The sequence below is a fragment of the Macrobrachium nipponense genome, chromosome 32 (assembly GCF_015104395.2).
Source record: "Macrobrachium nipponense isolate FS-2020 chromosome 32, ASM1510439v2, whole genome shotgun sequence".
In the NCBI taxonomy this organism is placed as follows: domain Eukaryota; kingdom Metazoa; phylum Arthropoda; class Malacostraca; order Decapoda; family Palaemonidae; genus Macrobrachium; species Macrobrachium nipponense.
In genome coordinates, this window is record NC_061094.1 from 43,801,227 (window position 1) to 43,824,593 (window position 23,367).

Genomic DNA, 23,367 nt, shown 5'->3' on the forward strand with positions numbered 1-23,367 from the left:
GTGTTTTGAAATGTGGCATACCTAGGTATCAGTGTGCCAGAATGCACATGGCTTAGGCTAGACTACCCTACGGAAAATGGGAAGACATCACCCTACCATAGAACAAGGTCTAAATAGTGAGAAACGGGGTTTTTGCTTGGCAGAAACTAGGTGAAAGCAGGAATACAACTACGTATTCAGACCTAACCTTCCTTAAGCAGTAGGTAGCCCAAATCCTACAGTTTAGGCTAGGTGTCCAAATTCACTGCTCCTTTGTGTGTGGTTACCTAGTTTTTCTTCCTACCTAGTACCTAGTATTTTCAATTTCTTTTGATAGGCCTGCCAATAGTAGTAGTATGTTTGCTAAAGATGAGCAGCCTATCTGCTTACAGATGCAGATTGTAAAAAAAAAAAAAACAGGGGAAATAAAGTTCTGCACCTCATGCAAGGCTAGGATGCATTCTTCCTGAAATATATCTTTTGTTTGCTTTTTGAACTGGTAGTAAATTCATCAAGGTGACCAGTTGCTGCAGATTTTGAGTCAACAAGTTGGGGAAACCACCTGTACAACTAACCTACAATTTACGCAAGACTGGTCTTCTACTGAGGTACCCCAGTATTGTTAGACTTGGATGAGTGTGTATGCTTGTATGTGTGCAATTGGTTGAATAACCGTTTTTGGGAATTAAATGTCAGAATCAATAAATCAGATTATAAACTATCTTCTTATATGGATATCGTATGGTAACAGTTTGTTCAGTCTTTGAAGCTGGGTTATAATTTAAGTAATGGTAACAGGTATGTAAGTTATGGGATAAAGCATCTCACCTGTCAGTAACCCAATTGCTCTGTCAAATTTACAATTCCCCCCTACTACTTTGGTCACATAATGCAACTGCTTTTTTTTATCCTTGTGTTAGACTACTGATTATTTTAGTACAGTAATACTTTGGGTTACGAACCGATTAGTATACGAATTTTTTAACTTACGAAGTGACGACCTCATTCTGGAATACGAATTTCACTTGGAATACGAATGCGCGAATTTCCATCATGGGAGGCCGCCTGCTTTTTTTTCGTTTAGCATCGATGGCCGGTGGGATCTGCGTGGGAATCTGCGAACGCATTTTTTCGGCCAAAACTTAACGCCTGCTTTGTTTACATCGATGAGCGTGGATCTGCGAACGCATTTTGTTTTTCGGCCAAAACTTAACGAGGGTCACGTGACTTCCTCCTACGCATCCCTTGACCACTTTTTAAACCATAACTCTTTCAATATCTCGCTGGCGGTAAGATTGAACGCATCTGTCCGTGATACGCTCTCAAATTTGCTTAGTGATTTGCGCACGTGTTGTGTTTCCGTAATAGTGCTTATACATTACTATTACCCAAATACTAAAGACAATGGCTCCCAAGATGACGAAGGCAAGCAGCAAGAAGGAAAGCATAAGAAAGAAGGAGATGATTACAGTCGAAATGGAGAAGGAAATTATCCAAATGCATGATAAAGGCGAGTGCGTGAAAGACATTGCAGCATTCTTCAAGCGGTCGCAATCAACGATCTGCACTATTTTGAAGAAAAGGAAGAAAATTTAAAGCCAGTAAAGCATCAAAAGGTGTGTCACAGTATTGACGAAACAACGGCCTTATATTCTCGACGATGTAGAAAATTTGCTCATAGAAAAATATTTTTTTTCAAAATTGTGAAAGACAACATAGTGTTGCGTAAGCGTAAAATTAGTGATCGTAGTGAACGGTGCTCTCTAGAGAAAGAACCAGAAAGTCTTCCAGAAGTGTTCACGGAGGGAGATTTCCCCCCCAAGCCCTAACCCTCTCCTCCTCACCCTTCCCCTCCTCCCGTCTCCGTTAAGCCAGCAGCCACACTCGCAAAGGTAAAGTTCAGGTTTTACTGTGCATGCATATAAATCTAGTGTTATATTTAATTTCATTCTTCAATTTTATAATTTTATGTAATTCCTACACGAATTTTCAACCTTAGTGAACAAAAATAAATGGAAAAATATGAATTGAAATGGTTATTCATGGTCGGGTGGAACGCATTATTTGCTTTTTATAACATTCTTATGGGAAAATCCATTTGGGTTACGAATTTTTTAGGTTACGAAGCAGGTTCTGGAACGGATTAAATTCGTAACCCAAGGTATTACTGTATTTGTGTGCTTGTGGTTGTTCAATATGTCAAGGATGCTTGAACTGTGGTTTTTTTAACTAGTATATTATTTTTTTTGCTGTGTTGTTCAGTATACGTATCAAGGACTTTAACAAGGGATTTTGACTGTTTGTGCAAATTGTTTGTAAGGTTCATACCAAAAATACTTTTCTTTACAGCGAGACATGGATTATTACATTAGAGATACCTCATACTACCTAGCTTTTGTTATGCTTTCTGTCTTTTGATGCTGAAGAAGGTGATAGGGACATGCCCAAAGTCCACTCTTCCTGTTTATCCATTGGGATTTCCATTGAGTGTTCTCTTCTGTGTGGTAGAGGCACCAGTCTAACCTCTTCTGGGATTGAGTCTTATGGAGAAACTGAGGTTTAGTTCTAAGAATACCTGATGTATTTTCTTGGACCATCCAAGATTGTGACATGATCTGGGACTTGGAGATGACCAGTTGTTGGTGGAGAGTTGGAAGCAGTATGATGTCTGTTGCTTGCACCTTGTCCTCTTCTAGATTTTCTTGTCTGTGTTCTGGAGAGATCTTCAATACAAATGTAGGCTAGTGTGCATTGGCCCAGGCTTCCACCTCTGTTAACACAAAATTACCCTTACCCTCAGAGATTATTTCAACAAGGATACATTCTAACTTATCCTCCCCTTGACCTCACCTTTACCTGTTACTCAGATGATAGAATCTGTTACCTGAAAGTATCATTTAGTGGTTGCTTTCTCTTGCCTATGAGATATTCTTATGAGATTTATGTTACTTTTCCTGCGACATTTTTCATAGTGTTAAGGGTGGAGGTTGAACTTATATCGCTACCTTTCAGGTATTTTAAACTATACCTTGTCTAAAGTGATGGTTGGAAATAAAGGCACAGTACATATTTGTAAAATAATGGTTTGCATGCTATGAAACAGTGAAGATATTCAGATAAGTTTCCAAATTTTTTAATTGTGTGTTAATGTTTCTCACTGATTTAACAATTCTAACATTTTTGTTCAGTTTAATTAGATGATATTGTAGTGATAATAGTACTGATATTCCTAAATTATGAGGATAAGGGTTTTATTTGAGATGTCTTTACAGATCTGCTGTATTGCGTGTGATGTTGCCATATATGAAAAATTGATGTGCCCCAACAGAAAGCATAAACAGTATAATTTTCTGTTGAGCTGTTGTCGGTTAATGTAGTTACCGTGAAAACCTAGCCATTAACATGAAGTACATTGAAGCTACAGAGAACTTTATCATCTTTTGTTGTGGGAAAGTGATACTTGTCTATCAAAAAGGGTAAGTCATCCTAATATTATTGTTTTAAACATTATGAAAAGCATAGGAAAATTTAAGTTCATAAAACAAGCAGCTTTATGTAACATGTGGACCCTCTAAGTATGCATCATGATGTGACATTATTTAGGTCATAAATTATTAGCATTGCTTGTAGGTAAAACATGTGACATGGAGAATTACCTTGATGAAGAGATATATAGAAGTATTCTTTGGGTCAGGTTGTATGTGTACTGCATCAGAACAAATTTCCATATCTTAAAATAAATTTTATTTTTTCTAGATATACAAACCTGAAGTCTTTTATATACTTATTTCTCACCTCAAGCCATCCCTGCAGTTTTCTTAATAGTTGAATGAAAAAGTTGGGATGCATAACTATACTCTGTTTTTTCCATCGGTCCATCCGCCTGTGGTGTTTTTGTTTTGGGATAACATTATTAAAACACTTTTCAGTTGCAAATGTACACCCAGATATACTTTTATTTACCTAAAACTTACTTATAGCGTAACTATCTAAAGCCCGGGACGCAGTATTACCATACAAAAACACCACAGGCAGATGGACAGATAAAAAAAACAGAGTATAAGTGAGTGGTAGTTCTCCATGCTCCACAATATTCAACTAGCAAATCAGTTTGTGCTAAAGTTATTCTTACTTGGACTTCAGGTTTGTATATCTATGTAAAAGTAGTATATTAATTCAAAAACCATGTTTATCTATATTTGAATTTCAATTTTCAGGAACAGTGAAGGGAGATTAATAGATCTACCATCAACTGGAACTACACCTGGCAGGTAATTTGGCTGTAGCATTCTTTAAATTTAAACAATGCAACATTATGGTGTTGAGAGATTATTAGTTTTGATTTGTGTCTGTAGTGTCCATTGCTCACATAGTTGTTCCTATTAGCTGCATAGTAAGCGGTAAAAGATATTCTATTAGAATCTCTTGTCATTCACAAATTTGTGTTTTCTTGCAAAGACCTTTTACCATGAATAAGAGGTTTGCATAAATGATAGTAGAATAATGGAGCATGTCTGGAGCTTCACATGATATTACATTCAGGCTGTGTTTAGTTTTCTTTCATGTAGACAGTGGCAAAATTGTTGACATAGTATATTGTTTCACCTGGTATCTGCTGGTGTAATTTGCATTATTCTGCCCCTTTAAGCAGTTTGGTGTTATTATGAGTTTTTGGTAAATGTTAAAAAATTCTAAGTGAGAAGGAAAATGTACATTTTGGGTGAGAAGTTATATATAAATTACAAACAGCAGAATGGCATGTATATTCATTGTAGATGAGTCTTCCAGGGAAGAGATATTGTGGCAGGAAGAGAAATTGCATTAGGCTTCCATACATTGCAACCTTAATCCATTGGTGTACACCATTAACCCCCCAAAATAAGCCAGGTGTGTTTAACTTACTATATAAATTTATACTACTGTACTTTACATTAGCCCAAACTTGTGTTGGGCTTCATAAATCGTAGACACTCCATTCCTAACTCTTAAGGAAAGTAATGTCTTTTGGCTGATGCTTACTGGCTGAGTCTCATGAACTCATGGTTTTGGTGTAATTTTAGTCTTTTGTTAATTCATGCTAGTTTTGCCTTTTTCAGTTTCTACTGTCTTTCTCTTTCCCTTTTCCTCCCGAGCCTGGAAATTTTTAGTTTTTTAATGTGACTAACTATAAAAAATTGTTTTGCCTCAATTTTGTTGTGTTATATATATTAGTTTATCTGTTGTTCTGGGACAATAACAAAGTAACAAGCAGTTAGGTATTATAAATTAGTCTGGTTTTTAATTAACTTTAGACTGGTATTATCTAATTTCTTCATGCCAATATTCCTAATAGTATTCTCAAATCAACAAAATCTTTTCTGTATAGTTTTTATGCCTCGATTCATGTCAGTATAGCAAGACAGATTTTAGTATACTGTATATGGAGGGTCTCTTCTCCTGTTGGGTGTACATAAGGGTATTGTAAATTAATTGGTTTGTATATGGGAAAAAGTAATTGAAAAAATGTAATTGTTTTAAAAGGGTGTGATCTTTGATAAAAGATGCCATTCATATAATAAATAGTATTTTTATCTCATACAGTGAGGTAAAAGCCTTAAGCATCAAGCTGTCTCCAGATGAGAAATACTTAGCTGTGGCATGTGAATCCAAAGTGGTGACGGTTTGGTGCACTCAGACTTGGACGCTTCAGTTTACCCATAACCTTGTGAAGAGACCAGTGGCCATTGATATTACTGCTGACTCGACCACTCTCCTAGTTGCAGGTATGACATGATGCTTGTGATTTGAATATTTAACTTTGAAATAGCTATTTTTCTTTATTTTTGCTCTACTGTGGTCTCCCTGATTCTTTATTGCTAACTAATTTTTTTCTATCGTCAGTATTTATTTAGGTTAAATTTTCAATGGATAAACAGGAGTAAATTTTTACTTCAAGTGGAGTGAAACAAGCAAATAATTTTTCATTCATATGTATAATTGGTCTCTTGTATATGTTGTGGTAATGGAGTAAAGAGAGATAGATTAAAAAAGTAATGGGTGGGGGGATGTCAGCATATTGATATTCCAAATTTATTTTATGCTTACAAGAACTTACTTTTAAAAAATAAGCTTTAATTGCAAGTTGAGTAGTATGAGATTAATAAAAATCCTTTGCATTTTATTTTGGTCTTAGTGTTTCTTGTGCTATTTACGGAATGAGCTGAGACTTTGCACCAATAATATTTCTTTATTCCTACAGTTTGTTAGGTATGTTTGAAATTTGCCTTTAGATTAAGCATTGTATTTTAACCATTGTTTTTTTAACTGTCAGTTATACTGTTGGCTTAATGTTGTAATTAATAATAGCATTGGTTACCTTTTCTTTCACAACTTTTATTGTACTATAGTATGTACTTTTTTTTGTATTAGTACTTACAATGCACTTTTTGCTATTGTTGGGCTGGTTGTAATTTCTTTTTTGGTATGCTTAAGAAAGTTTACCAAAGGCTGTCCAGGTTAGTCTGTTGAGTATTCCTGCCCTCTTGAAATAAATTGCTGTCCATGTCAATTTACTGTGCTCCTTTTTTTATTTGTAATAACTTGTTGCTAATGGTTGACTGATCAGTGGGGCCTGTTTTGCAAAGAGCCAATCTTAACGGTCTAGGGAGGAAAAAAGCATGCCTCTGCCTAGGATGCCTTTGAATTTTCATTCCTGCTGTCAGCATTAGAAGCTTTGAAAGTAAAAGACCTTCCTGTCTTCCATCCACAACCTCAGGCCCTGCCACTTCTCCCACTCTTCCTGGTTGCTGGTAGACTCCCTCTTTGTAGTCTGCTTGTTCTAGCTTGCTTACTCTCTGCTTACCTATGTTTCCCAGTATCTTTGATGATCATCCTTTTGCTTTGGCCCACAGAACCTGCCCATTCTTGTGGTCTTTATGATTTCAGGAATTGCTGCTTCTTAGGTTACTCTGTTGCATAATTATGTTGCAATTTTCCTTATGCTTTCTGATCAGATTTTTCTAAAGTCTAAGAGAATATTTTTGCCATGATGTTGGTCATTATTCAGCAGCACCTTAGACATAGTATTGCTTTTTCAATGTTGCTTATCAGGTGGATCCCTCAAGTCTCAGGCAGTAAATGTGACCTTAGCAGCACACTTTCTAGTACTGCTTAAGTAATGGGTTTGTAGTGAAACAAATATGATTAAAAAAAAAAAAAATTTCAATTAAACCCATGACTTAGAATCAGTGCTTGCCAACCCCTCATTTTTCTTGCAGCCATATAGGAACTGAGCCACATAGCTGCTGGAGATCAGGTGATCCCAAGGCTTTTGATTGCTGCCAACATTTTTGTATATATGGGATTTCCTTTTATACACAAAGTGGAGTATATTATTAGTAATGGGTTGTATAAAAGATAATTTCTTTTGACTGCTTATTTGTCTTTAAAATGTCCGTGTTTTTCTTGTTTTACTCTGCAATTATAAAGTATGTTGTTCTGTTTATATCTTGTTTTATGTATGCCATGAATACTGGCTGGCTGAAATTTTAGCGTACTGGGAATTAGTTCTAAGGAAAGATTTATTTAAAGAATGGAATTCTTTAAATTCTTGAAATTTTAACGGTAAGTTATTTGATTTTTTTATATTGCAGATAAGACTGGTGATGTGTACCATTTCCCCTTAAAAGAGGACACCACACTAAAAGATGTATCAGAGTCTGCTGATAAGAATGGTGATGAGGACAAGTTAACTGATAACAAAATGGATTCTGAGGCACTTCTTGGACATCTATCAATGTTGCTGGATGTGGTATGGTAGTTTTGCAAATTTATTTGACTTCTGAATTTAAAGCAATGCCGTTTTATTAGATTTTCATTTTGCATCACTTCCTGCATTATTTCTGTTATTATTTGCAGGTAAGTAGTAATCTTTTTTGCTTGAACTTCCAGTTAAAGTTTGCTTTACATTTTATGTGTAAGTCCTTTGGTTCAGTTGTGATGCATTAAAATGTCATTGAAATATAAAGTTGAGTTATTATGTCAAATTTATGAGTACAGTAATTTTCAACAATTTTCAACTCAAAGTTGTGTTGTGATTATGACCTTTTGTTTTTTGTTTTGCTAGTCATAAACACACCACAATAAAGTGCAATTATTTTGCCCTGAAAAACTCCAAAAAGAGTATCATGACATGAATAATAACTTCATAGACCATACCAAGTATGTACAGTACATTACCAAACACAGTTATGGCTTTGTGGCAGTTAGGAATTGAAAGGCTTGTTGAAGGAATAGGTTACTTACTCGAGTACTTAGCAAATGTACCAAGGCATGGATGACAAAGCAAAAAAAAGTTTCCAGTGTCCTTTTTATGAAAATCTAGAAGATTGTCAGTAGAAACTTTTGTCTAGCTTTTTAGAATTTATGTCCTTGTTTATTCCAGAATTACTGAAATTAATCATGGTTAATCATCACAAATATTATAACAGAAAAACTGATCATCACAAAAAGATGATTGTCAGCACTCAAAATTGTATGTATAGTACAGTGCTTTGTCATCACTCAGTCTAAGCAAAATAACTATTGCATTTACATAGCATTTACATTCTTCTGTGCACAGTGTTATTAAGCCATTGCTAAATGACTAAAAATGCCCCAGTGCTTGGCTTGATTGCCTAAATGTTATGTCGTGCGTGAGGATATCGTAAAAAAAAAACCACACAAAGATAATTGGAAGAGCCCCCGATCAGCGACGCCTACGCCTCCTTGAGGCATTATTCATCCTCGAGCAAAAACCCTTCCTTAATACGACACAGGAACCCTTCCTGCTGCCCACCTGTGTAAGGAAGACCCAGCCCCCCCCCCTTCAGACGAGAACGCCAGCGCCCAGGACGGGACCAATATCGAAGAGGTTGGTAGAAATACCAGGAGTTACGTCACCACGGTCACAGCCAATGAAAACCCGGCTCCAGGTGATGCAACACACCTGAGAAGATCAACGCGCCTCGAGAGTTTCCGACGCCTGGCCGCCAGCCAATGAAAAGTCGAGCACCCTCCGGGTCCTGCAGGAGCATCCGTGAGCGCCCACACGACCATGTTATATAGCGAAGGACTCACCACTAAGATTCAGTCCTCCAGCAACCATCGCTGTGACCATGCCCTGGCAGATCTGGGCAAAACGTCAGAGAGAGAGAGAGAGAGAGAAACTTGTAACAGTAATACGAGGGGGGACCCAAAAGTAACCTGAATTGTGTCATAGAATTTTATTCAGTTATTGTTACATGTTTACAGTCTTATCACCTTCAAAGTATTCTCCATTTGAAGCAATGCACTTATCCAGAACGTGTCCCCCTCATTTTGGACCACCTTGACGTGGTGAGTGGCTCTCGAACCTCAGGAATCTCTTCCCAGATTCGAACCCAAGAGTCCATAACTATTATATATTTTCGAGTAAACTTATGTGGACTTTTCCATTTTTTGCCAAAATTTTTAAAAGCAAATAAATGAGAAAACATATCATGGCTTAACGTGGAGTTTAAATCCGAAGCTAATAGTGAGAACTGTGGTAGATCCATCATCTACCCGACAATGTTCGGACCTGTTTTTCAGGCGGAACTATTCTGTGGAGCTGGACCACGGATTCCAGGGGGCCTGGTTCTAGGAATAGAACTCTCGGCATTCTATCCAGTTTGCCATAATGTGATTAGGATGGGGATAATTGTATTAACATAATAACTCTTAGTCCTAGCAAGCTGGTTCTGCTTACACTTGGGCCATACTAATCATGTTATGCCATCCCCTTTTGGGGTAGGGTAGGGATGCGGACATTTGGAGTCCTTTCTCACTTGTGCCTTTGGCAGAAGATTTAACTTCGCGAAGGGCCAATGATATCTTTTCAAGATTTTTTTTTTTTTTTTTTTTTTTTTTTTTTTTTTTTTTTTTTTTTCTTTTGTGAAAAACTCAAAATTTATGAACTGTGAAATAAATGATTTGAGTACCCCTGGGCCCCATGATGGAAAAACTACGGCACAGTTGATGACCTTTGGCACGTCACTCCCGAATTTCCTAGGTACTGCCACAAGTAGTGAAAGTACTATAAAAGATACAAAGGAACACCCTGTTCCCAAGTAAAGCAGCAGAACCACCAAATAGAGTGCATAAATAAAAAAGAAACAAACAAACATAAATTGGTAAAACTCCAATATCGTAACAATGGAACATATATAATGATGAACAATAATTCTGAATTAGAGACAAATAATCCTCCCAGCAATACAGAAATATAAAAATCATAATAGACAAGCAACATACATAAACAAGACCAAAAAGAAACAAAAATTACCGACTTAATCCCACATTGGTACATTTTGATGACCTCTTTGGACCAGATAATTGGTCAAGATTTCTAGTCCTCAAAGCTGACAACAAAAATCTCAGCAGCGATGCTAGAAAACAAATTACTTAACATATATCCAACACAAAGACATGGAATGCAGACACATCAAGGACAATGAATGGCTTATCCAAGTAACCAATAAAAAGCAGTCCACTGCCTTTTTTAAGTATAACAGAAATAAATAATATAAAGGTAATAATTACAAGCCACGAACATTGAATTATGTACAGGGTACAGTCATCCTACCCAATAGCGAGCAGGAGCTTCCTTCAAAACAACTATTGCTAGACTCCCTAAATTGAGATATAACAATATCCAGATTTAGAAATATACTCTATTTCAAGTAGGAAAGATAAAAGTAAAAACATCAACATTGCCAAACTAAAATTTACAGGCCAAGACTTACCATTTAAAATAAAAATTCTAGGACAAAATAGAGAAGTTCGTCCTTTGTTCCTAAACCATTACAATGTACACAGTGCTCAAGGTATGGACACACATACAAAAGATGCCGTAATAAAGCTATATGTGCAGTCTGTGCATCAGATGACCATACCACTAATTGGAACTGTAATCAATCAAAATGTATTAATTGTGGACTAGCCCATCCACGCAAAATCTAAGGAGTGTTCATTTTACCAATATAACACAGAACTTCAGTTGTTAATAAATAGGACAGGAATGTCAGTCATGGAAGCCAGACTTGAGCTAAAAAAGTAGAGGCGTTACAATCCATCCAAAACCCCACCTTTTTTCAAATGTGACTAAAAATCAAGACATCAAACAGCACAATGACAAACAAGATAGTATAAACAGGGAAACTGGATTTTCATACCAATAATACTGAAACACAAAATAAAAGTGATATTACAACAACCAATACCACCACTAACATAGATGATTCAGTTATCCATGGAAAAGAACTTCCAATAGAAGAAGAATTAAATAATGATGATATCGAACGGGTGCAAAAGAAAAGAATTCTAGAAAGAACCCCCCACCTAATAAGGAAAAAAGGTAAATATTGAAAATTACAATCAATCCAGAGAGACTCCAACTACACCAGGAGAACATTTTAAAAAGGATATTAAACTAACCTCATCACAAGTGGAAATACACAATTACCCTCAATCTCAATCAAACAGCCAACATCTGGACAGTAAAGATCACTCTTTACAAGTTCCATCAAATAATACTAATGAAAATCATACCATTAAACCAAACCAAAATATAACTATCACCCCCAACCATCCACAAGACCGAAATATCCCATTAACAACAACAAAACAAATAACCCCTCAAACCAACAGTCCTTATCACTACAGAAAAGGAACAATAGAATTACAAAACCAGAAATTTCTAAAGCTAGACCAAAAACTTCTGAACCAATAATTAACATTACCAACATGCTTCATCTTGTGGTTGTAATGAATGCTTTGTAAGTACATATAACCAACTAACTACCAAGACAGAGGACACAGTACGAAATTGTATTGACAATTTTACCACCAAATTAAGGAGGTGTGCCCTTTAACACACCAACATGAGAACGAATTATGTTCTGAATCCCTTAAAATACAAAAAGGAAATTATAAATCAAAATAGACTTATTAATATTCAACTATGAAAAACAAACAACTGCAGAATCTAATAACCAACATACAAATACAACGAAAAATTAAAAAACCACAAATGAATTCAAATGCATATAAACTAACAGATAAGAATAAAGTAAAATCAGCAATCAATTACAGAATTTAACACCAATTCCTCCCAATAATGGAATATAAAAATCATTCAATGGAATATAAATGGTCTCTTAACCCGACTACGTCTGGGTGAATTACAAAGAATCATACGAGACCACAACCCAATGTGCATATGTCTACAACATATAGGAAGTAACCCTACAAATATCCAACACTATAAAATTGCCTGTTATTCACCAACTGACGGTGGAAATTAGGCACAGCCATATACGTTCATAATAGCATTACATATGAACCTGTTGACATACCATCTATGCCATATCAAATAACATCAATTAAACTGTATATGCCTGATAAAAGTAAAATTACTATTTGTAATTTATATAACCAACCAAATTTCAATGCAAATTTCAGTGATTTTTCTGAACTTATTAGCAAAAGTATACAGGAACCACTACTTATAGTAGGAGATTTTAATGCACATAATCCATTATGGGATATTAATAACCCCACTGACACATCCGGAATCAACATAGAGAATACTATAATGAAACACAACCTGTATTGTCTCAATGAAAGTGAAGTTCCAACATATTTTTCAAATACACACCTAACCTTTTCTTCAATTGACATTTCATTATGTTCAAATGATGTAGCGGGAGAAATTTGAATGGAACGTCCTAGACGATTCATACACAAGTGACCATTTCCCAATCATTCTGAACTACTTAAGTAATGTCAAAATATTGCCACTACAAGATATAAATATCAAAAAGCTAACTGGGATAAATATTTCCTATACACACGAAACATCACCATCCTCCCACATATGAAGATCACAATACTACATGTGCAATCCTTCTCAAACTTCATAATAAATGCTGCAGATAAAAGTATTCCAAAAACCAAAACACATTCCACAAAATCCCCTGTCCCATGGTGGAATCCAACATTAACAACATTAAGTAAATAAAACATATATTGAGTCGCAATCTAACAAGACTCAAAACTCGCCTTAAATCACTCAACAAAATGCCCTATAGTATAAACATATTAAACAAAATAGTTATAACAAACATAACAATTAACCACATTATTAACCACTATATAACAAATATACAGCCAAATTTAGAAAACGGTAATAGCTGAAAAAATCGCATCATGGAAGGAATATGTCTCAAACATATCTTCAAACACATCCACAAGGGATGTCTGGCAAAAGATAAGGAAAATCAATGGAAACATATAAGACCTCCAAGAAGTGCAATACATTTAAATGGAAAATATACCATGATACTTATGAAATATCAAACATAATTGGAAACATTTTGAAAACATCAGTGCTTACTCCAGCCTAGATACACATTTTCAAAGTATCAGAAAACAAAAAGAAATATAATATCTCAATTTTGAAACTCTTGAAGACCTGGAATATAACTATATTTTTTAACATGGATGAACTAGATAATGCCATCAACTCTTGTCATCCCTCTGCACCAGGATATGATAAAATATCATTTGAAATGATAGAAAAATTAGCTCCTATAGCTAAATCATATTTATTAAAAATTTTACACTAGTATCTGGCTAAAAACGTGTCTTTCCTGATAAATGGAAACATGCCATAATTACCAATAAACAAACCAGGAAAGGTATGCAAGTAATCCATCCACAATATAGACCGATATCTCTAACAAGTTGCCTATGCAAAATCTAGAAAAAATGGTTAATGCACGATTAACGTATGTAATAACCAAAGATCCATTTTAACACCAACACAATCTGGTTCAATAGCTGGCAGATCAACCCTAGATCCCTTAACACATTTAGAAGATCATATCAAAAAAGGCTTTGAACAAAAGAAATTAACAGTAGCTATATTTTTTGATATAGAAAAAGCATACGATACACATGGAAACTAACATCATGCAAAAACTCCACTCCAAGGGACTAAGAGGCCACTTACCAATATTTATTAAGAACTTCTTAACAAACAGAACTTTTCAAGTAAGAGTAGAAAATTCCTACTCAGTAACCTATAAAACTGGAAGAAGGAATCCCTCAAGGTAGTGTCTTGAGCTGTACATTGTTTGCTTTAGCAATCAATGACATTACTATAAATTTACCAAGTGGTGTAAAAAACAGTTTATATGTTGATGACTTTGTCATTTACTATACGAGTAGTAATCTGAGACACGCTCAGAGAGTTCTTAGTACTGCATTTCAAATATATGTAGTTGGGCAAATTCAGTTGGATTTAAATTTTCAACTGATAAAACAAAAGCAATCGTCTTTCTACAAAGACAAAAGGTGGATGAAGAACCAAACAATCAACTGCATCTTTATAGCACTGAAATACAATTTTGTACAAAAATCAAGTATCTAGGAGTAATATTTGATCAACATTTAAATTGGAAAGGAGCACATCAAATACATTAAAGCCAAGGGCATCAAAGCCCTTGCCATATTAAAAAAGTTATCACACACTAATTGGGGAGCAAAGCGAGACATTTTATTAATGATATATAAGGCAACAGTCTTATCCATAATAGATTACTGCTGTCCAATATATTCATCCGCCTCAGAATCTGCATTAAAATCTCTCGATGCAGTGCACCATGAAGGCGTGCGATTGTGCACAGGAGCTTTCCGATCGTCCCCAACAAACTCACTTTTGGTGGAGGCAGGTATTTTGCCCTTAAAACATCACCGTAATTTAATAACAATACAAAGAGGTCTTTCAATGCAAGCGGGATCGTCTCCTGCAACTTACTTGCTTCCAAAACTGTAATCAAGTAACAGCAGTTAATAGTACAAGCTCTTTCCCAAAAAGAGCTAGATACATAATGAACATACTAATATGAATCCAATTTTTCACCCACCAATGGAATGCCACCACCATGGATTTTAAATAGAGTAAAGATATGTAACCTCCCGTCTTACCTACTCAAAAAACAAATGACAAGTACGGAAATGTACCGCCAACATGCTTGGAACACATTAGAAAGAAAAGGCACAAATTTATGATATATACAGACGGCTCCAAAAATAATGTTGGAGTAGGAGCATCTGCATATTCGAAAAATATGTTAAGTAAAAAAGCCTACCTTCAATATCATCAGTATTTACTGCTGAGTCACAGCCATACAGATGGCTCTAGATATGATATCTGAGGCAAAAGCAAGTTGTCTCTGTAATTTTCAGTGACTCACGTAGCGCTATAGATGCAATAGGACAGTATAAATCAGGAAACCAAATAGTACAGGAAATTCAAATAAAAATTCATCAACCTCCTCCAATCAGGAATATCAATGGAAATATGTTGGATCCCAGCACACGTGGATAAAAGGAAATGAATATGCAGACTCTGCTGCCAAATTAGCCTGCACTATCCCTCCAACAATTTCATATGCCCCAGTGTCAGACTGGGTAAAATCAGTTTAAAACATTAATTTACCAGGATTGGAAAGAAGAATGGGCCTCGGTGCCAACAACAAACAAAACTTAAAAATATAAAAACTGAAGTCTATGCATGGAGGACATCCTCACAGGAGAAAGAGCAAAAGAGGTGATCCTAGCAAGGCTACGTATAGGACACACAAGATTCTCACATGGTCACTTGATGTCAACACCACATGCTGACCCAGTGAAATGTAACAGATGTCAAATACCCATGACAGTGCAGCATTTGCTTGTTGAGTGCCCAATTGGACCCAGCAAAGATCTATTTATCTGCGGAGTTCAGAAATGAAAAATATTCTTGCGGAAAGCAGGGATTTTTCAATTAATAAAATCATAAATTTTTTAAATAAGACGGGTTTCTCAAATAAGTCTAATTTTTTTTTTTTTTTTTTTTTTTTTTTTTTTTTTTTTCTTCTCAGGATTGATCCTGAGAACCAGCCCGCGAGAAGAGTCTACTTGAGACTCAGAGGTCTGGAAAAAACTAACACCTATTAATAATAATAATATCCAGACGTGTTTTCCACTGTTAAAGCAATTCTGGAACTCTTGTGAAGTTATGGCTTTTAATGACTCCGTCGTTTTCTTCTGAACCTCTTCAACGTCTGCAAAACGTTTTCCTTTGAGGGCTTTCTTCATTCGGGGGAACAAAAAGAAGTCACAGGGAGCAAGATCGGGTGAATAGGGAGGGTGGGTAAGTGGAGTCATGCCATTCTTGGTCAGAAACTGTCTCACACTCAAGGCGGTGTGCGCTGGTGCATTGTCGTGATGAAGCCACCACCCTCCACTTTGCCACAGGTCGGGGCGTTCCCATCTCACGGAATCTCGCAAACGCTTCAGCACTGCCAAGTAAAGCGTCTGGTTAACAGTGTGACCTGCAGGAACGAATTCTTTGTGGACAATTCCTTTCACATCGAAGAAACAAATCAGCATCGTCTTGACACTGGACTTCACTTGACGCGCTTTTTTGGGTCGTGGTGACGTTGGATGCTTCCACTGACTTGATTGCTGCTTTGATTCTGGGTCGTAGCCATAGCACCAGCTTTCATCACCTGTCATGACCTTCGAAAAAAGTTCTGGATCAACTTCCAACTGTTCTTTCAGTTCACGACAGGCATCCATTAGTGACTGCTTTTGACCGTCCGTGAGCAAGTGAGGCACCAGTTTTGCTGCAACTCTTTTCATTCCCAATTCCTCGCTCAAAATTCGTTGACATGAACTCCAGGACACACCAGTCAAATTAACAAGCTCATCAATTGTTCTGCGACGGTCTTCCATGATCAGTTCATGAATTTCAGTGATGTTTTCATCTGTTCGGGAGGTTGAAGGTCGCCCTGAACGAGGCTGGTCTTCCAGTGACATTTGACCATTCTTAAAGCGTGCAAACCACTCGTAAACTTGTGTTTTACTCATGGCAACATCTTTGTAAGCTGTTCGAAGCATAGCATCTGTTTCCGCTGCCGTTTTCCTCAGCAAAAAACAGAATTTTACGGCAGCACGCTGCTCCTTCCTTTCAGTCATCGTAAAAATAGACAAAAAGGCGTGAAGTACTTCTAAACAAATGTGAACCGTGCACCTATACGTCTTCCCACGATGACGCCAGTTGGCACACTGATGCTTGAGGGTTGCCTCAGGTAGCATCTAGCGGCAGAAGCCTGAACTATTACTGGCTTGTCACACAGAAAACTATTCCGGTTACTTTTGGGTCCCCCTCGTATATGTATATAGCAGTAATAAAGATAATTCAATATGACTACACTGGATTTGACGATCCCCTTTGGCACGTTGCTTGCCAGTTTCAGCAACATTGAGAAATCCTTAATAAGGAAAATAGAGAAGACTATACAAAATTAATGGAGCTGATGCAGCAATTCTTTTCAACAAGACTTGTTTAAAAGAGGGTCTACTCCCAAGATATATAAGTTATATGTAAATATGCAAATCCCTGTACGTATTACACCTTTTTCTGAAATAAACCAGGGATTTGAAGCTAGCCCCCCTCCCCACCCACCAAAAGAAAGTCAAGGGCTGACTTGAATTGGTTGCTAATGAAAAGTTTCATTTGTAGTTAAGTAATTAGGTTTTGGGAAATGTTTATCATATATTACAGCAGTGGTCAGTGTTCTTTTTGTTAATTTTGATTTCCTCTTACAGGCTGTGACTAAGGATCAGAAGTATGTCATCACTTGTGACAGGGATGAAAAGATTCGGGTATCTCACTATCCAAATTCCTACAACATTGAATCATTTTGTTTAGGGCACACAGAATTTGTGTTGCAAATTGAGATTTTACAAGGGGAAGAACCTCTTCTTCTCTCATGCTCGGGAGTAAGTATATTTATGGGTATATTGTGACTTCTGTAGTAACTTACTTTTACTGTTCATTCATAATACTCCTTGGTACATGTGAAAGTGATACACTACTTTACTGTATCCACCATTGCTAATCTTAAAAAGGTAATGTTGAAATCTAGGATTGGTAGACTTTTATAAAACCAGGAAACGAAGGCTTTTATAAAGTAATGTTTATATGTATGAGACCTGTGTTTGGATACCTACTTTGGTTTTGTTCCTAATTAGTGAGTAATTTTGATCATGAAAGTCATATAATTATTACTTAGTAATTTTGATCATGAAAGTCATATGAATATTACTCAGTAATTTTGATTGTGAAAGTCATGTGATTATTACTTAGTTTTTCTTTAATTCTAGGATGGTACCTTGAAATTATGGAATTATTTATCTGGCCAGTGCTTGTCATCAGCTGACACTCATGAACTGACAACTCCTTACATGCATCATTTTGAAGCATTTTGTCAACAAAAACTAAAAGATAGTGAAGAAGCTAAAAGATTCCTGCCTGATCACCCAGCAGTGAAGAATTTTTCTGTATATACTTCGGAGGATGGTGAATGCTTTGTTGCAGTTGTTGTAGACAGGTATACTATCATACATATTATTATTGTTATTATTGCAATGTATTGTTAAGAAACACAAAAACAGGAAATGAACTCATTGAGCTGTAGAAGTTACTGATTCTTGAATAAAAGTTACCATGTCTAGTGTATGTAGTAAAAGTGAAGCAAAAACATTAATGATTGATCCGTGCATGTGTACAAATGACAAACCTTTATTTTTCATTTACCAACAAAGTAAAAAACAATTTGATTATTGTTTTTGATGCTCTGTACATATAAAATTCCAACATTTGATCTACATGATGTATGTTATTACTATAAGTAAGTTTAACGAGGAAAGTGAGTCACATTTGTAGGCTTTTGTAGGGCTCATGTGAGGGTTTGCTTAAACATTTACATAATTGTGCATAAGGCTCACTGGAGGTGGTACATTCATAAGGGATAAAAAAGTACAAAAAGTAACACCTTGGCTCAATTGACCTCAATTTAATAGACTGCTGTACTTAACAACTATCATATTGTGATTATTTTTTCCGTAGGTATCATTTTAGATGTGATACATTTTGAGATAAATCTTTTAAATTGAATATTGAATGTAAATTACAGGTTAGTGTAAGTTAAGAACTATCTTGACTTGCTTGTAACTGGAAGATACCAGAAAAGCCAGACCTCCAAAGAGGTGGTAAATAAAGACTAAATACGTCACGAGGCGGTGCGTGGTCTCTGACCAGCTATCACCTCGTATGAGTAGGAGTTGCCTGATCTCACAGATTCTTTGCTTACAGTCTTTGATTGTTTTTAAGCAGTTACCAGCTAGCACTTGGAAATATCCTATTGGTAAGACCTCAGGTTTGTTAGCTATGAAAATTTCATCTTGTAAGGCTATGACTCTTTGAGGACCATCAAGTATACATTGTGGGTTCTTATAAGTTTTACTTTAAAATTAAAAAAAAAACTTTAATGTTTTTTTTATTAAAAGCCCAAATTTAAGTGGAGAGGATTTATGTATTTATTGCAGGTTATTTAATTTGATTACATACTTAATTCTTGAATAAAATAACTATAGCAGCTTGCTTCCTAGGATTTCCCCTGGAGAAATCTTAGGGGATATTGAGTTGTTTCATAAGGGTTCATCTTGTTCCCCCATTTCCATGTTTTACCAATTATAGACTCTTCAGATATTGTGTGGTGTCTTGCTTTTAGACGATCAGACTTCAAGCACCTGGAGGTGCTACATCAACTTTCTTGAGATAGTATGCCTGGGAAGCCATTCCTTTTCAGAACTTTTCTGGCAAATTTGTGGGCATCATGTCCGACTGACAACTCATTGACTGATATTTTGAAAAAATCAGGGAGGAATGATACAACAACTGCTAGCTTGCTGCAGTAATCTTTTTGTGAGCAGAGGAGAAAGAAGCAACTCTTTCAGAGTTCAATGAATTTGATTAGAAATATGGTAACATTATTATAATACACTTTTTTTTCATAAATAATGGTGCAGAAACTAATATTGGCTTAACTACAATAGTGACTGCAAATAAAGATTCTCAGTAAGTCTGTTGTATACCAAGGTGATACTATAGTTGTAGATTCCCTGACCAGATGGGAAAAGCACTTTCATTTGAGTGGTCACTACATTTCAAAATATACATTGCCACATAGACCCTAGCAACCAGGCTTACGTTTTTAAAAGAGAGGTCTTGACCAAAAGAAATTTTGAAGGTCTCTCACTGATGATTGAGAGACCTGGAATGAAAATTCATAAATTGCAATTATATTGCTTCATTACAAAATTTATTTTTCATACAAACCTGTTACTTAATGTGAATATTGGCTTTGTTGTAACAGTAACTAAAATCAGTCTTGTGTATGATAGAAGTTCTGATGAACAAACATGAGTCTAGCCTGGTATTGTGTACCCTCACTGCACATCTTTACACTGTTTTCTTTTAAGAGACCAAAGTGTTTGGGAGATTTTATAACTATAGTATGGTCTCAATTCTAAGTACAGTAATGGTTTTCTTACAATAATGATATTTTAATATTTGCGTTGATAGTAACAGCTCAGGCTATCCTAATGGTTTTCTTGCAACGATGGTATTTTAACATTTGCGTTGATAGTAACAGCTCAAGCTATCCTAATTATAAAATGTCTTTTCAACAGGGCTTTCACTCATACATCTCATTTTCTACTGTCACATGAAAAAAATTTTGCATACTTTATGGAAAACCAGTAATTGGAATAGAACTTACTCCATTTATTATATTCATACTGTGTCAGCTTTTGTGCAAGTAATAGTTTGTATGTGCTATCAAATGTAGTTGCTTTAATTTCTGCAGCATGTATAACCTGCAAGATGTTATTTGCTGCTCATTGATAATGGATAATCTTTTGCTTGTAATTTTGTTTTCTTTTTCAGAATTCCAGTGTTGTTTTTGTATAAAATAGAAGATTCAAAACTCCACTATGTTTCTGCAACAGACATGAAGGAAAATATCCCATTAATAGTTACATGGCTAAAGTCAGGAGAACTCATAGTTGAACAGAGCTCTGTTGAGCAGCCTCTTGAGATTTTTCACCTTCAGCAAAATACGTTGACACCACTGAATAATCATCCTCTGATGCCCATTGGCCTCAAATATAAAGATGATTTTAACAGTAAGTATGAGAATCTTTTTTTTGTACTATAGAAAGGTGACTTAATGTTTCTCAGAGCTATTTTTTATAGAATCAATTATGTTTATATACAAGAAATAAACAGTATCCTTTAGTATCTTGAAAATCAGATAAGTTAGAATTTCCAGAGACAAAATGGTATATGTGATCCTGAATAGGATTGCCAAGGAAAGATAGACCCGTTTTATGTTTCCATTTTCAGTGAGTTATTGCACATTGTTGCAAACCTTTCACCATTCTTACTACAGTATATCCATTTCTTGTTTCTTTACTTACATTAATTTTATGTTAGTTATTTTTCCAACTTCTGATTTGCTCTCTGGGTGTATAATACCATCATTCTCTGGGTGATTATTATAAGTAGCTTTAGCTGTTGCTTGCTTAGTTCTTTACATAGTGTATCATGAAGTAAAGAATTATTTTTCACAAGTGGCCTGAGTTTTTGTATTGTCATTAATGTTCACTTGTATATGTTACATTTTTGTGCACTTCCTACTTATAAGTCTGGGTCAAATAGGAATTCTTGCCACAGTGTTAAGTGATGGTAGTGTCCCAACAGTCTTGTAGGTTTTTTTTTTTGTTATTTCCTCCTTAGATATTTTGATGTTCTCAGATGTGTTAAACCAAGGATGGAGAACATACCTACTAGACCTCCAGGTGACAAACTTGGAATTTGCAGAAATCGAGGCAAAACTATCAACTTCCTCAAGTTAATCCTTGGGTTGTGACCTACAGCTCAGGCTTTCCCTAGTTTAACAAGTCTCCTGTATGGGTTTGTTATTAGCATGAAACAATAGTTACTTATTTCACTGGTTCTACATATTCTATCAAAGAAAATTATGCCTACTTCACAGAGAGCTATCATAATGGGGAACTCAGGGATTTCTATAGCAAAATGATTGGAGAAAAGAATACTAGTTTTTGTGGTTGACTGTGAACACCAGATGTTAAAGGCAGTCTTCTTGAACCTCCTAACACTCACTCAGCATTAGGAGGTATTTTGTTCCGGTGTTTGCAACTTCAAGAGATCAATGAGATTGATGCTCTTTCTAGGACAGTTATGCATGTCAAAGGTCAAACTTGAGTGGGTTTTGTTTTTATGTGACTTCATGACAAAGACCCAAATTCTAGGCATCCTTTACTATCCATGAAAACCAGAGCCTGCAGAAATTACATCTCAATACCATTGTTCTTTACAGGTCAGCACAAAAAATAGGGCACAAAATAGTATACAAGTTGACATTTCAGTTGATATTTCTGTGAAGCTTACAGTATTGTGTAAATAGCCAAAAGGCTCTAGGGACTACTGTTTGGAATGTAGGCAAATGGTGGCATTATAATACTCTGATTCAGCTAAGCTTTAGCTCAGAGGTTTTGTCACAAATGATTGGATATAAATTCGTAGCAACCAGCCATTGCAGTATGTCATGTTTTACTTTTTCATCCATTCTGTCGGTGTAGAAATATAAGCTGGGGTTATTAGTTTCTAAATGCCACACGAGTGTTTTCTTCATTTTTTTATTCAGATGACAACCGTACTGATACAAGCACCTTGCTGGACTCTAAAAAGATTCTCCTATACTTATAACAGTTCTCTGTGAGTTGCCAGACTGAAAGTGCTATCCTGGATCCTCTAGGTCTTAAACACCTCTCTTGGGCATTCATCTGTATATACGAGTGATATACTGTACTAGTTGTAATGAAACAAAATTATTTTTCTTTTTAAACAAATCAGTTTTCCATACAAAACTATCTCTTTGATAACGAGTTCCCAGCTCTCAGCCCCACTGGTCTTGCAGACCCATATCCATTTTACTACATCTTCATCTCCATATGCCATTCTATTAATGAATTTTCATTGTATATATTATATCTTGGACTATAGCATTTGAGGGCATTAGAAAACCAGAAATGTGGACTTAAATAAAAAAAAGTGGTTATATAAAAATAATTTTGTTTAGAGCATTTTAATGATGAGTCCTTTCTCTAACTACACATGAGAATCTGGGTGGAATACTAACTTTGGTAGATTTTTACAAGTCAATCATGCTTAGAATTAAATGAATGTGCTAAATATTGAGTCATTGTGTTAGACGGAGGTATTTCTCTTACATACCTTTTTTATTGAAAGACTATCATAGTCAGTGATTAGTTGATTAAACTCTCTGAAGCATCTGTAAGAACTATACAAGGGTCATTTGTTTTGTATACTGCAGATGGTACTAAAGGTTCTTTGCCCTTTTCCATTGG

The 23,367-nt window shown here is 35.7% G+C and overlaps 1 protein-coding gene across 5 annotated transcripts in view; it reads left to right on the plus strand.

The window, feature by feature from the left end:
• The window catches only part of LOC135207492 (tRNA (guanine-N(7)-)-methyltransferase non-catalytic subunit wdr4-like), a 46,563-nt gene that overhangs the window by 22,394 nt on the left and 802 nt on the right, over positions 1 to 23,367 (plus strand). For all 5 annotated transcript variants that reach the window (XM_064239297.1, XM_064239300.1, XM_064239296.1 and 2 more), the window contains 7 exons: positions 3,252 to 3,455; positions 4,197 to 4,250; positions 5,560 to 5,741; positions 7,611 to 7,768; positions 17,677 to 17,850; positions 18,235 to 18,461; positions 20,861 to 21,099. In XM_064239297.1, the coding sequence (XP_064095367.1) occupies positions 3,382 to 3,455; positions 4,197 to 4,250; positions 5,560 to 5,741; positions 7,611 to 7,768; positions 17,677 to 17,850; positions 18,235 to 18,461; positions 20,861 to 21,099 (1,108 nt within the window). In that variant the 5' untranslated portion in view covers positions 3,252 to 3,381. The remainder of the gene's footprint in view (positions 1 to 3,251; positions 3,456 to 4,196; positions 4,251 to 5,559; positions 5,742 to 7,610; positions 7,769 to 17,676; positions 17,851 to 18,234; positions 18,462 to 20,860; positions 21,100 to 23,367) is intronic.